The 15729-nt window shown below is 28.0% G+C and overlaps 2 protein-coding genes across 3 annotated transcripts in view; one reads left to right on the forward strand and one right to left on the reverse strand.

The window, feature by feature from the left end:
• The first annotated feature begins 83 nt into the window (after window positions 1-83).
• Window positions 84-10707, forward strand: LOC149057688 (uncharacterized). Of its 2 annotated transcripts, none has more exons than XM_089222231.1 (5): window positions 84-425; window positions 6872-7014; window positions 7325-7433; window positions 8912-9378; window positions 10187-10707. In XM_089222231.1, the coding sequence occupies exons 2-5, from the start codon at window positions 6883-6885 to the stop codon at window positions 10601-10603; spliced, it is 1125 nt and encodes a 374-aa protein (XP_089078357.1). In that variant the 5' UTR covers window positions 84-425; window positions 6872-6882; the 3' UTR covers window positions 10604-10707. The 2 variants fall into 2 exon arrangements, with proteins under 2 accessions (XP_089078357.1, XP_089078358.1); XM_089222232.1 differs by having other exon boundaries at window positions 84-351.
• A 21-nt stretch (window positions 10708-10728) lies between these two features.
• LOC107166653 (glutamate receptor ionotropic, kainate 2-like) overlaps window positions 10729-15729 on the reverse strand; it is a 210905-nt gene continuing 205904 nt past the window's right edge. The window contains exons 9-16 of the mRNA XM_089222230.1: window positions 15433-15636; window positions 15240-15344; window positions 13898-14143; window positions 13622-13819; window positions 12224-12611; window positions 11684-11781; window positions 11447-11608; window positions 10729-11089 (exon numbers count right to left, since the gene is read on the reverse strand). Of these exons, the coding sequence (XP_089078356.1) occupies window positions 11027-11089; window positions 11447-11608; window positions 11684-11781; window positions 12224-12611; window positions 13622-13819; window positions 13898-14143; window positions 15240-15344; window positions 15433-15636 (1464 nt within the window). The 3' untranslated portion in view covers window positions 10729-11026. The remainder of the gene's footprint in view (window positions 11090-11446; window positions 11609-11683; window positions 11782-12223; window positions 12612-13621; window positions 13820-13897; window positions 14144-15239; window positions 15345-15432; window positions 15637-15729) is intronic.

Here is a 15729-nt window from a genome sequence, read left to right on the forward strand (position 1 = left end):
AAAATATCCCAGAGAAGGAAAATTTGATAAAGCGATATAACCTCAAAAATTATTGATGTCAAAGACGTTTCATGTACCGGCGAACCGCGGCTCAGATTTCGAACTTGACCGCTGTTCACAAATTACTGTTTTGACGTTTTCCAAAGTTCTAATTTTCCGTATAATATAACGACGGACATCTCCAATTAGTAGTTAGTACGACCATCGGTTGTAACTTGTAAGTCTTATCGGAATCAAAAAAAAAAAACGTCAAACAATAGTTGTTATTGCGAGGCCAGACGACAGACGGTGTGCTGCAGCTATTATTTACTCTGTTCTCTCGTTCAACTTCGAACAAAATCAATAATCGCAGTGAGTTAATTCGTTAGTAATTTAAAGTAGAAAAATAATATTCATACTGGGAACCGTAAGGAAATGGCAAAGATGTGAGTAGTAGTGTAGTACACAGCGGAATGATGTTCTCTACGGACACTAATTGGTTTTTTAGTCGATGTAGGTACTATATACCGTCTATAGCAGGCAGCAGCGGTTTCCAAACTTTTTTTTTTTCAAAATAAAATTCTACGGGCCGAAATATATATTGACAATCGAAAACAAAAATAGTTCATAATTTATTGGTTAGATATCCATTTTGTAGGTATCTAACTATACTTGAATATTTTGTTAAATTAGCACCTTGCAAAAACCATTTTTATTACGCCGTTAAATATTATAGTTATTAATTTTTCATGAAATAAAATTATATTTTTATAAGTATTTAATATATAGTCTTAACTCTTGCTTTATTTTATTTTTAATGCCTTTATTATACCTAGACATTTTTTAATTTTAATTATTATCGTGTTTAATACAATAGATAATGTTGAAGAAAAAGAAAGTTTATACCTCATTATATTTTATTAGAATTAAAATACAGTAGGTACTTATCTATTATAAGTTTCAAACAAATATAAATAGTGTAATATCACACAGGCAAGGATTTAGTTAGGGGAGAGGGCTATGGGTACTCTGGCATCCCCTGTCGTTTAAGTAACCGATAACATAAATTTGTGTTTTAAATATTACGTAATCTAAAATAGAAAGGTACCTACTACCTATAACCATTAACCAATTAATATTTTTGAGCACCTCTTATTAAAATGGCGATATCACATTTATTTATATTTCCGAATGCGGCTTAAAATAATTTCTAAACTTTCCTGATATCTCTAAGAACAATCTCTGAAAATTTCGTCAAAATTGGTAAAGTGGTTTTTGAATCTATTGGCAACAAACATACACACATATAGAAGAATTGTTTTATAAATAATAAGTTTTGATATATGTATAATTTAATTGTTTTAAGATATTATAGATTATAGTTGGTTTTTCATGGCCATAAGCGTGACAATTTGATGCATGCTGTTTTACGTCATCTATCCGAGAAACTAACGACAATCATTTATATTATATATATATATATATATATATATATACAAAAAAATACTTATTTATATAGTATCAGCTGATCCCCATGCACTTCGTTGCCTGTTAAAAATACGGACTTTATAAATTATTCAAATTTTTTGTTTAATTCGTTGTTTATACCGGGCTAATCTAATCTAATTCTCGCGTCAGACTCTGCAGGGAATCCGTAACGCAATTTATATAATTGAGCTGGTCTGTGTTTTTCATATAACTTCTCATAATATTAAAACTATTAATGAAAATATTATATTAATTTATAGCTTAAAATTTCGGTATTTCTATACCCATAACTTCAGTGGTTCCAGCTAGGTGATTTTTTTTATTTTCACCCCTTTTAACCACTGTAACACTCAAAAATAATGTGGATTTTTATTGATAAAGAATTTAAAAAATTGGTTTAGTAGATCCCGCTACAACCTCACAAACTTTACATCTTTATAGTATAGGTTTAGTATATTTTTTGGTGGAAAGATAGTGTTACTAATAAAAATAAATCCCTCCTTTACTTCCCCTCAGACAAAAAAATGAAAAATTAAGTGACGTGGTGACTTTCAGGAAGGGTATTTGGAACAATTCTGTGAAAAAATTGGAAAAAAGTTGAATAGGTAGCGTCGTCAAAAAATGGAAACATAAAAAAGGCCTGTTCTTTTATATATGTTACCGGAAATTTTTACATTTAGGAAATGATGACGGTTCCTAGGAAATGATGATAATTCCTAATAGCGGAAGGAAATGATATCATTGCCTAGTTCATAATATGAATTCAATTTATGAACTTCATATTATCCTTTCCTAACGATATTAGGCAAAGATGCCATATATATGTTTCTTAGATATTTTAATTTAATCTGTCACAATTATTAATTACCCTGTTATTACACTAATAAATAATCAATGATCAATAAATAATAAAAAATTATATATATATATGTTTTTTAATCACTTTATGATAGGTACACACTACTAATTACTTACAATAATTTACAATATTATGATGTGTTACCAATGTCAGCTATTTATGAATAAAACATTTTTTACGATATTCATCATGAATATTGTTTGTGGACTTCTTTAAAATGCAGTTTTGGGAAAATATTTTCTTATTATTTCTCATCTAGATTATTAGTAGAAACACTAAATATTCCAAATTTCAAGTTCTTACGTTTTGTAGTTTTTGAGATATATAACGGTGAATGAGTGGTATTTATTTAATATATATGAAATTTGTGTATCAAAATTAATGTTTACTTCTTTGTTTCTTTAATTTTTTCTAGTCCTATAGGCTCAAAAACTACTGGGCCGTTTTCAATAAAAGTTTTATTAATAGATTCTTTGAAACTTGGGATGGATTTGTAGCTTCATGTTTCAACCCATTTGCTAAAGGGTTTCACACAAGAATTTTGTTTCAGCTCACGGAAACACGGAAATCGATTATTTTTTTTTAAATTTATAATAGTAGGTATATACCTATTGCCATTGGTTATTATTAGGGAACGGATTTGAATGCAAATTGCATTTTTTTCTGAATGTTCGAAAACATTGGTTTTCAAGCAAAAAGTTCATTTCATACCTACATCAAAGAATTAAAAAATGTAACTTTTATTTTGCATTTTTTGAAATTTTTAGTGCATTTTGTGGTTTTTAAGTCATTTTTTCAACATTTTTTCCACATTCATTCTAAAAAAAAATTAAAATACCTAAATATATACGAAATTACGAAATTATTGTTGACACAAAATATATACATACAAGTTACAACCGATTATTACCCACATTAAGGTAAAGATAAGAGATAAGATAAGATACGATAAACTATTTATCAAAAGTTAATTAATTAAGGTTGTATTGTATTTAAATATTTTTTATTAGATTTTTTATAATAATGTGTTTTTTTATAAGTTTTAAATACAAAATTTTGTTTTTATTGAATATAAACCCATTTTTAAAGTCTTTTAGGACATTTCTTTAGTGCATTTTTTGATGTTAAAGCATTTTTTTAAGGCATTAAATCGTATTTTTTTAAGGCATTTTTCTTGTTTTTTAGAGCATTTAAATCCGTTCCCTAGTTATTACTAATGCGTGCGCTGTGGTCAAGCATTGTCCAGCGTCGTAAGTTTCCGAATGAGTAACCCTCCTGGTTATTTGGGGCGATTTTGATTGGATATAATTTTCTGTTTTGTACCTAAGTACTATATTTTATCATTTAGGCTAATAAATCTTAGCAACAGTTTTTATTTTATTTTTTATTTTTATTTAGCTTCTAGTAAGTATATACTATTATAGCTCAAAATTAATGTGAATTCATGAGATGCATAGTATACGCGACAATAAAATATATAAACATAATGTAGGTAAATATTAATAAAGTAGTATAGGTACACAAAATTAAAATAAGGTGATTATTATATCTTATAAGATAAGAATATAGAATGATGAAACTAATAAATAATAATGTTAGCTTATAACTAAAATACAACAATAACAATATTGATGGGAAGAAGTATTAGTTACGGTTATTATATTATAAAAGAGTCAAAGTGTAAAGTTGAGATTTAAATACTAAGAAAATACTCGACCGATTTCGACAAAAAATAATTAAGAATATTTTAACAGAAGAAAAACGGAAACGAATGATATATAGATAAATTATAATAGATAGTTGGCTAATACAGAATATATTATATTTGTCAGGTTATATCTTAATAAATAATAATACAGGGATATTATGCAAAGTTTTTGACCAATGGGCACCAAATGTTGTACACATTTCATTTGGGATCAAATGAAAACGACAGCCGGCAGATATCAAACAGTTTTCGAAAACTTCTAATATTGCATTATGGGCTGCTTTCTCAAAGTCTAAATGAATAATTTATTGAATCTATAAAGGTTTTTCGTGGAATTTAAAAATAATTGTTTATTTTTAACCATAGGTAGGTACGTCAAAATAAGCTTGTTGAGATTTTGTTTCCATAAAAACAAATATAATTGGTAGATAAAATCCATTTATGTATTATGTTTACACGAACTGTATATAATTGTAGGAAATGTTTAGGTGCGTATAAAAAAGAACCATCAGCATTTAATACATGTTGTGCATTATTTAATAGAGGCAATTTATTAACAGTTGTAAAAATAGGAATACTATCAACAGACTCCATAAAACAAAATTGCTCACCCTTTGACAATTATAATTCAGTTTTACTTTTATATAATATCATAGATTTTGCTTTTAACAAAGACTTTCGAACCTTTGGAAATGATTTTAACCTCGCTTCTTACATACTTTTACGAAATAAATGCACGTCAGCATTATTGAGGTTACCTGATTCTTGACAATTACGAAGTTCTTGTCTTATGAGTTTGTTTGGTTTCGCATTTAAATCTACTGTTGCCTTCCTTTTTAATACTGACATTGGTTTATAAGGAACGTAAACCTACACAAAGACCTTCAGATCCAGGAAATCACAGACCATATTAAAACCTCATTAAAAAACTTCCATATCTCACTGCTCAACTTCCCTGGCTCACTTCACTATCAACTCCATGTATACATCCGCCTCAACGTAGATTAAAACGTGGACGTCCGCATGACCTTCTGGTGTAACAGCTCCACATTATATAGTAGCTGTTGCTATTTGTAGCGTCAATATCAAGCTATACAATTTGTCATTATTATATCTGTTATACCTACTATCATATTGTAATTATTATTTCAATATTGTTATTGTTATACAATTATTATTATTATTACTTAAATTATCATAATATTATAATTGTTAAAAATGTACCATTATAATATCACTAGATGTAGATAGCCATGGTTAGGAACATCTTATTTATTATTAAAAAAAAAAAAAAATAAAAAAAAAAAAATTCTGACATTATTTTTTGCTTTGTAAGGGTTTCTCCTTGGAGAGCTTCATGATTGTGGTCTCCATAAATAGAAATTACGAATTTTAAATTTGTGGTTATTTTTGCTGTTGTATTATTGTTACGATTAGTACAGCAAACATTTATACTGTCTTTATTTATTATAAATTCGCTAAATTTAAAACTATGAATTATAACTTAGGTTTTACCACGACGGGTTTCAAAAACTTCAGTCACTAACATCGAAACTATTCACAATAGTCAATGACACTGAAGACAAACTGAGACATTTTTTATACTGATTGAATAAAGAAATTTATATGTATATATATATATATTTATGATGCTGTAATAAAGATTGTTATAGTCTAGATAACAAGTATTAGATTCATGTATATTTGTGGTCGCTTATACAGTATAAGCGACTACGAATATACAGTATAAATGGTACTACGATAGTAATTGATAATTGTAAAACAATTAAAATATAATTGATATTAATTGGTTCGGCGATAAAATATCGAGCAATAAATGAGTATACTACTATCGTTCTAGGCTACTATTGTAGACCACGCTTATATGATGTGTTCCCAAACGAGTCTTGTATATGTGTACCCAAAAGTTCTCTGGTTTAACAGGTAAAAATCATAAAATACCTTTTATTCTATGTGTCCAAACGTTGTATCTATTTGTACCCAAACGTGTCAGTTTTTGGGTCAATGTACCTAAACTTTTTTTACCCACAAGTATATAATAAATCTGTTTTTTTTTTTATTAGACTCTCATAGACAAGGGCTACATGTATTTTAATTTGTAATTTTATTTTATTTCTTGGTAAAAAAGTTTAAAAAAAAATGATTTTTTAATTTTTGAAAAAAATAAAGGTACATATTTTATAGTTTTATCTTGCTGAAAATGTTGACCTTTCAACATTTTATTTTCATTAATTACATGATTTTTAATAATTTTTTTAGTTTATAGATAAAACGGCAAAAAATTGGTTTTTATCTAGGCAGCCAGTCCCTCTCTTCGGCTAATGGATATATCCTCACGCGACATGCTGTATATCATATTAAAAAAAATTTTGGGGGTAGAGTGGCCGAGCGGACAAAGACGTTGGTTGCGAGTGTTGCGACGCGCGCCGTCGCCGGTCCGAATCTCAGTCACGGGTGGCATCGCTCTTCGGGCATTTCGCGGTGTCTGGAGAGAGAGGCCGCCGCCCCCCAACCGGGCATGACAGAAACCTACGGGTGCCCATTCAAAATTCTGCAGAAACCCATGTGTTAAAACCTATAGTACCTTCCCTTACAATTCCCCAGGCTAATGACCTCAGTTGTCGAAGCCTTAACCCTAAAAAATAAATAAATAAATAAAAATTGTATTTTTGTGAATTGGATATTATTCGATACATCGAATTATTTTATGGATAAAAGTATTATACTACCTATGCATTATACATACTTAAATATTAAAATAATACATTATTGAATCGAACTGAATTATGTTAATTAGAAACTTTAATAATTTTAAGCTTATACAGAAATGGAAAGTGATTTAAATACGGAATTGGCCGTTACTTTTATACAAAACAAACCTGTTGAAATGGATATAGTGGATTATGTAACTAGCGTTCAGTCAAAAATCATGGAGAAGGAGACTGAATTATTTTTTCAGGTATGTAATTTTTGTTATTTTTAATCATACTCACAAAAATAACATAATATGTTTAAAGTTTATAAATCTAATAATTTTTTATAATAATGTAATCATAGGTATATTAATTTGATTTTGAAATATTTTTAGTATTATTGCAATTTTTGTATTTTTTATGCAGTAAAATAATGAGATATAATTAAAATCTTATAATTTAAAAAATAATGTATTGGTAATTTTAAAAAGAGAGTTTAGAGTTAATTTTTTGTATGTTTGCTAACATTAATATCTATCACTCTATATTAGATAATGTTTGTATTTATTTATAAAGGAATTTTTATGTGATTCTCAACCGAACAGACTATCTGATCAACAAGGTATTAAAGAAAATGCGTATTTGTCTCTATCTTTTGTGGATCTTCTGAATCTTGAAAAATTACGTATGTATAATATAATATACACATATGAGCATAGAGTAAACATTTTCATAAAACCAAGTTTAAATTAAACGTTTTGACTTACTTCCAATCTATCAAGGAATCTAATCTGTTTTTAATATAATTTAAGTAAAAATAATTTCCATATATTTAAATACCTAACATTTTTTAAAAATAAATACCACTCCACTTAGATTCTATTACCGAAACAGGTTTAACAATCACAAGCTTATTAGTGAACCGTACTAGTTTTGTTTTTTAAATTATTGTTTTCAATGATAAACCTAATATTGTGATAATTATTACAAAATTGGTCCAACCTACCGAGTTAAAATAATTCTTCTAATAATATAAATGTAATAATATAAAGTATCCTCATAAACATAATATGCTATGTTTCTATTAATATATTACTTATTTTCTCTGATAAATACTGTGACTTTTATCTAAACGAAGAGATACCTACTCTTGAAACTTTCTATACAATAGAAGTAGGTTCCTAGATTTTTTATTCGTATTTAATATTAATTATTGAATATAATTTGATGTCATACTTCGATTTGTAACACGTTCACGTTTACATATAATTCATGCGTTGTGCCTGTCATGCAGCGTACTGTGTTTATAATTTTATATTGAATTCAACATCTTAACACTTATAATAGGTACAGAAAAAAGATGGGAAAGCAAAACTAGCTTTTTCTAGTTTTTGATATACATTTACTGAATAACTGATAAAAATATTATAAACCTATTTTAGGTAAAATTAAAAAATGTATAATCCATATGGCCTATCACCACATGGCTATTTTTCCTCATTAGTCACCGCTAATCTTTAGTTTAAACACTGTATCTAAAATAAATGCTGACCTAGACAACTATCTAACTCAATGGATATTTTGTATTAACATTAAGTACCTATAATAGTAATATTAATAATATTTTATGAGGTGAAATAATATTCTAATATTCTAATATTCTAAGAACTTTCTATAAATTAAAAATGTAGGTACCTAAGTTCTTAAATTCAGTTTTTCTTGGCCTACCAAATACCCATATTCAATCCAATAATAGCAGTAAGTTATGAGCTCCTAGATGGTTGCTTAAATTTTTTATTCTGGTGTTTGCGAACACTCTAATACATCCAACATCCGAAACTTAAGTAATAATAAATCAATTTGGGTGCAAAACCTGATATTTTTTTAAAGTTTTTAATTATACTAAAGTTGCACAATAAGGTACTATTTCATGCATTTTAATTAATTAATTTTTTTTTAAATATAATTACTCATACTATATAGTTGATTAAATAATTGAAAACATTAAAATGTGTTATAAAATTTTTTCTAATTTTAACACTTTTAATATAATAACCTTATTTTTTGATATTTATTTTTCATACATTTATATTTTTATTTACTTAACAGTTGACAGTTACTGTAGATCACATCATAATCCTTTTTAATCGTATATTATTTTAGATACTGAGCCAGAAGAAGAAAAAATAAATATTGATTATGGGATGTCTTCAGTTAGTAACTGTTCATCGAACTATTCTAAATTTATTAAAAATTCAAATACATGTTTAGTCCAACCTGTAATCACTATGAAAACTTTGAACGAGATGTCTAGATTTCCAACTGATTCTGGTTATAATACAAATGTTTTGAAAATAAATTCCCAGAATACCGATCAAATTTCTACTGAAATAATGTCACAGTCCATACAGAGAGCTTTAGATCTTCTTATTTGTACATTATTCGATCCTTCAGAATTGTTAGAAGCGGTTTGTAATTGGGATGATTGTAATAATCTTGTAAGATATTTCGTCGACTTGGTGGCGAAAATATCAGAAAGTAATGAATTTGGATTCACTTGCCGAGACAATGTGATGACATTTGTTCAAAATACTGCATTTGCAATTTTAAACAACCATCACTTATATAACGTAAGTCACCGTAAAAATATAAAAGCTTGAAGAGCTTAAATAATTTGAGTAGAAACTAAATATATTATTTCATCACCTTCAGTCATATATATATTCGATTAAGTGTTTAATTTGATCATCTGGTCTCTGCAGATGTACATTAAGTTTGCAATATAAAATATTATATAAATCTAAGTAAAAATAGTATCGCAAAAATGATTTATAGTTTTATTATAAGTGGATGGCTACACCCATATGTGTTGTCTCCCTCTTACAAATTTAGGCATGGCAAAAACTGTTTTGCGTTGGAAAGAACCTAAAACGCTAGTCATAAATTCATAATTAATAAATGACATTTTCATCACAAAAAGGAGAAATTTAGCTGTAAAATATCGTTATGAAACGAATATAATTTCTAACGTAAAGAAAAAAGGGTTATTCAAGTTTAATAAACTCAAATATGGAATTCTAAACAATAAGAACTTTTTGAGTTTTTTCGTATGAGTGATTTCAAATAAATAAAAACGATATTTCACTGATAATGTTCTCAACTATATTTTAATCATTATATCAATCTGGGGTCTTAAATATCACTACAGTCCGAGTGGTTTTATCTCATGCATGAAAGTTACGGTTTTGTTGTTGTACATTTTTAAGAGGGATACAACAAAAGCGGGTGTAGTTTCCTCTTAAATTTAAAATTTATAACAGTGGACCAAGTCACGGACATAGTTAATTAATTTGTATGGGTTTTTTTTTAAAGTTTTGTTAAACTTGACTCATTTAATCATGTAGTTTCATAGTTTAATTTTTTTTTTCATTTGTTTAGTCTATCCATGTTGAGTACCAATGCAATTTACTTGCCAAATTTTGCTACGACAAATACATTCGATGGAATATTATAAATTTACTAATAAATCGTATTAAGATTGATGTTCAGATCGTGCCCAGTCCCAGTTCACTTCGAAGCATATTTTACACTTTTCACTTGATAGATAAGTTGTTACATGTAATTGACTTTCACGTAGCTAATGAAACTGCCCAAAACAGTAATATTTTAACAGATTTGTGGAAAATAAACTATATAAAGAAAAGCGGAAACGAAACCGAAACGATTAAACAAATGTTAAAAGAATGGAAAAATTTGTTGGAACATATTTCTATGGAATCTTTAAATAAAAATGTATTTTTAGTAAGTATAAGAGCGAATAAATGTTTTGAGGATCTACAGTTAATAAAACTTTAGTAATGTTTTTTTTTTGATAAATTTAAATTTGATTTAATAGCATTGTACTATTGTAGGCATACCTACACATAATTTCAGTAGAAGTGCTCGATGAATATTGTATAACTATGAAATATAAATCAACATAAACATAGAATAATTTTTATTTAATATAATATAGTTATTTATTTGCAATAAAGAAATCGATTGTTTAATTCACATAAATATATAAAATAAAATGTATGGAATAACAATTTATATACATTTTTATTTAAAACTAGTAACTATCCGTTTATGGTGGATTCAAAACGTAGGTAGATCTTAATTTATAGGCAGTTTATTTTGTCTCTTAATGGATTTTGAGATTCAGTGGAATCGAAATTGGACATTTTTGAACGGACTCCGACTCGCTGGGTGTAACGGTGGCGAGTCGGAAGGTAAATGTTATTTTTCTTCATGGTCGACGCTGATTGATGGCCTCGTTAGTTCAACCATAGGAACATTGTCCTAAAACAGATCCAAGTCTTAGGTAAAAAAAAATATGTACACAATACATTTTATTCATACAAAACATGTATGATTTTAATATGTATAATACATATTATACATAATGTATTGACTGTAGAGTTTATATACTAGAGTATTTTGTAGTATGTATAAAACGTATTGTTTCGTGACAAATTTATTATAGCATTAAATTATTGATGTTATGGGAATTTGTATTTTTACAGTATTTCTATTTACTTTTTTGTTTTTTGTTTGTATACATTTTAATTTTGTATTAAATATTTATTAATGAATTAACTAGGTGTACAATAGCGATAGTATTATAACAATTGTATTATATTGATTTTCATAACTTACAATTTGACTGGTAACGTGATTTATATGCATTGGAGCTGGTACGTATGTAGTGATAGGTGAGCAGCCATTACACGTTCGTTTTAAAGTTGCTTTGTGTTTGGTACCATCACATCGTATTGCGTATCTCAATTCTTCTGCCATCTCCGTACAAACAGGTAGTTGCTACAATTTAAATTTAACATAATATACTCATGAAATCGAATAGGGTTTTGATCAAACAAAGTTTATATTAATTACTTGATCTGTTGACTTTTTCTTCGAATACCAGCAGAATTCTAATATTGCTATCATAACAGCTACAGTTAGCCCACATAAGACAAATACAAACACTCCACCTAATATTAGAAGTTTAATATTATTAATATGAAAATGTTTTTAAACTAAATTCTAAAAGATGAAAAAATAAAAATAATAAATACTTTTAATATAAATTTAGCACTAAAACCATTTTGTATTTTTTTTCGATTGAATACTAGGTACTAGCAGAATCTAATTAGATTTTGATAACCTATCAATGCGCTTTAAATATTTATAAACATTAAATTACATGTTTTTATTTAAATATATGATTTATAATTTATTATTATATAATTTTTCTTAGCCGTTCCTTATGTGAAAAAAAAGATGAAAACGCGTGTAATTTTAATTAAAAATAATTGTGTAAAAATAAATAAATTGATGTTTCATTTCTTTATCAATGGTATATTATGGTTTACCACTTATAACTGACAAATTTAATTAAGATAATGTATTTGAATATTATACGTTTTCACATACCTAAATCGTTAAGGTCCAAAGGCTTTGGTTTGAATTCTTTAACTTTTTCATCTTTGATACAAATATCGGCTGCATTTTTCCACCATTTATCATATAACATTTGAATGACTCCTTTTTCTTGGAGTTCTAGTACGGCTAATGATAGTTTGTCTCTCCAGACAGAACCCTTTGGCGTTGCTATTCCGTAACCTTTAGAATCCAGAAGACCGCTGATTTGCGTTAAATTACAGTCTCTTTGAACGGCATAATCTATCATCGTAGATTCCATTAAAAATGCATAATTCCCCCCAAGTACTTTTTTCGTGCCTTCTTCGTAAGTTGATACAAATACCGATTGATGTTTTTCCATAAACTTCCACATCTTTTGGTATATTGGTATTTTGGAGTCCTATAAATAATACGAATAAATAGGTATATTATGAAATATGTTTTATAACCAAAAATACATTCAATTTCTTGTCATTGGAAATTTTCAACAGCAAATGTAGGTTATAAATAGTGACGATAAACTTTAGTTTAATAAGCATACAGGTATTAAGTAATAGTCTATGAAATTAATGAGTCAACATTTAATATAAATGTTGCCTGAATATAATTTATAAGGATAGTGAGTCGAATTCATCACAATGTTGTTGATCGAGTCAGTGATTTAGAGTATGCGATACCTGCATACGTTGATCCGTCTTACAAATGCGTAACATAACACATTTTATGCTCATCAGATTACGTTTAATTCCGTTAGTTTAGAGTTTAGAGTGAATCTCTTGACAGTTTAAGTTAGGTACGATTTTTATCTAGTCAATCTCATACAATTTTCATTAAATTTTAGTTTAAATGTTAGTATGATTATTTTAAAATTGTAAATTGGTTGTACATCTTAATACTCATAACTCGTGTTAAGATTATTAACATATTATGATATTGAATAATTTTATAAGAGATTAATTCACTCTAAATTTTAAACTAACGGAACTAATTGTGATCTGCTGAGTGTAAAATTTAATATGTTACGCACTTGTAAAACGGAGACAACACATGCGAGTATCACTTCCTCTTAAGTGCACGGGCGTAACATGGGGCCAAGCGCATCATATTATTTATTGTCTTTTGTAGTAAGTGAATTGGGCGTTATATTACCCATAGATACATATGGTATACTTTATTAGTAACTATCACGTATTCAGTGTTTAATATCAATGTATCATGATTCATAAATCAGGGTTTTGACTTTTTTTTTAATTTAAGGGGTCATATAAAAAAATTTAAAGACACATGTTAATGTGTTAACGCCGTTAGCACAATATGATATAATATGAGATAAATAATTAAATGGTTAAACTAGTAATGGTTATAACGAATTATTATATAAAAAGACAACTTTTTTTGTTTTATATTTACCCTAAAAAATGACATGGTCGATCCCCCTTCAAGGGTCCCGTATGTTATTTTTTCTTGCGATGATAATTCCGCTACATTTTGTATGGGTTTTTGTAGCCGCTCGACTGTTCTCAATGCCGTCAAGTTAGCTGTGTAAGATGGTATTATTATGATTGTGAAGAACCACCATATACCTCCTAGAATTCTAGCGGAAGTTGCCTACGTACAGTAGGATAAACACAAAAAAGGCAATAAATTTGTTATCGAGAAACGTTATAATTTTATAATTGTGATTACCTTTGGAGTGATGCCTGCATCCTGTTTCAATGAAACTCCTGCGACAAACCAAAAGCAATTTGATATGGTGAAACGACCATCTCGGAAATTTTCTTCGGTGTGTGGCCGCCATTCGTACGGGGAGAATCTGGCCAGAAAAAACAGTGAAAAACTCACGGCCATGTAGGCGAGAAACATAAAGCTCCAGACACTGGTCGCCAAGGGATTTAAGAAAGCGAACAATTTGGATGGTTCATTACTCGGGACCTGCAACAAGAATAAAAAAAAACTGTTGTTTAAAGTTGTGGTTTTGTTGATTCTATTTTTATTTACAGGTCTTATTATTGTTGTGTTGTTTTTATACCACTCGTGTTCGTGTAATAGGAAAAGTAAATTAAGCGTAGTAATAAAACGCTCCGGAGAATCGCAAACTTTTTAGATTTTAAGTGATGATTGTAAAAGTTCATTGTACCTACTTTGTTATTTTTTTTTAACAAACTTTATGATGTATTTTTTACAATATAAATTAAATTAATTATACCCGTCTTTATCGATGCATTATAATTAGGTTCTATACATTTTAATTAATTTATCAGTTTTATTTTTTTGTATTAGTCATGTATTTTGTATTTAATTGATTTATGCATAGAGTTCTAAAATTTATTTTTTTATTTTTTTGAAATATTTGATGAAGGTTTCATGAAATATTAAGTGAAAAATGTTATAGAGATATTGGTTAAAGTATAATTATATAAATCACAAAACAATTATCTATTTTAAATATATCTTCTCTACATCGCATTCGGTAATTTCGAAAATCAGTCTAATCTGGTGATGATTTTATACAACTGGTTCCCAAACTTGGGGGCGTATACACATTGCTAGGGGGGCGCTAGCAGTTATTACGAAGTAAAATTTTTATTTTAAAACTTAGAGAAAAAAATATTTGACCGGAAATCTTTATCTGTTAATCGAGTATCACTAACGGATAACCGATAAAGACTATAAATGTTTGGCCGCAGCGTGAAACTTAATCGTTTTATGTCACGTTATCTGTTTAATAATTCTTGTCTTATAATAGTTATAATATTGTATTGAATATAAAATATAGATAGTTATATGTAAAGTACACCAAAAAAGGTCATCGATTTTTTATAATTTATAGGAGAGCGCGAGATTTTTAAAAATCTATAAAGGGGGGGGGACGTAGAATAGGAGAGGTTTTGGGAGCCACTGTTTTATAAAAACATACCAAAAAATACAAAATTAAAAATATATTATTCAATATTTAATAAAAAGCGAAAATGTCATGTGAAATATTTATAATCATAACCCTAATTAAATTTATTTATTATGAAATTACCTTAAATAATATGCCTATTCCCATGTTCATAAATGGTTTTGTGAAGTCGACAACGCTTTCTCGAGCATAGTTAATAGTCATTGAACCCATGGCTAAGTCTGCTTTCTGAAATGTAAACACATTTTTTGATGCTGAATATCAATGCGGTGAATTATTTATATTATAGTGATATTAAAGTAATGATGGCGATTACCTTGTCCATGAGTTCTCTGACTATACCATTCCATTGCTTCGTGGTGGGGTCGTAAGCTCCATACTTGTTGTCAGGTACTAATGTGATTGCGTAATGAAAACCTACTTGTGATGCTATTCTGTGTAGTAAATCAATACAAAATCCTTCGTACTTTGAATTCCCTGTTAGGTTTTTGTCCTCTTTGATCATCACGTAAGGTTTTTCCTATAATGTTATGTAAACAGTTATTAAAATTAATTAATTCCAAGAATTTGAACTCAATCTAATGATAATAATACTATAATAATTAATTAGTAA

The sequence above is a fragment of the Diuraphis noxia genome, unplaced genomic scaffold (assembly GCF_037042655.1).
Source record: "Diuraphis noxia isolate RWA-SAM2 unplaced genomic scaffold, SU_Dnox_SAM2 contig0003, whole genome shotgun sequence".
NCBI lineage: Eukaryota > Metazoa > Arthropoda > Insecta > Hemiptera > Aphididae > Diuraphis > Diuraphis noxia.

Bases quoted from the DNA above. Each gene is read 5' to 3' on its own strand.
- LOC149057688 (XM_089222231.1), top strand. From the start codon at position 6,883: ATGGAAAGTGATTTAAATACGGAATTGGCCGTTACTTTTATACAAAAC. The intron at 7,015-7,324 runs GTATGTAATTTT...TTATTTATAAAG, and splicing joins AGACTGAATTATTTTTTCAG to GAATTTTTATGTGATTCTCA. The intron at 7,434-8,911 runs GTATGTATAATA...ATATTATTTTAG, and splicing joins TCTGAATCTTGAAAAATTAC to ATACTGAGCCAGAAGAAGAA.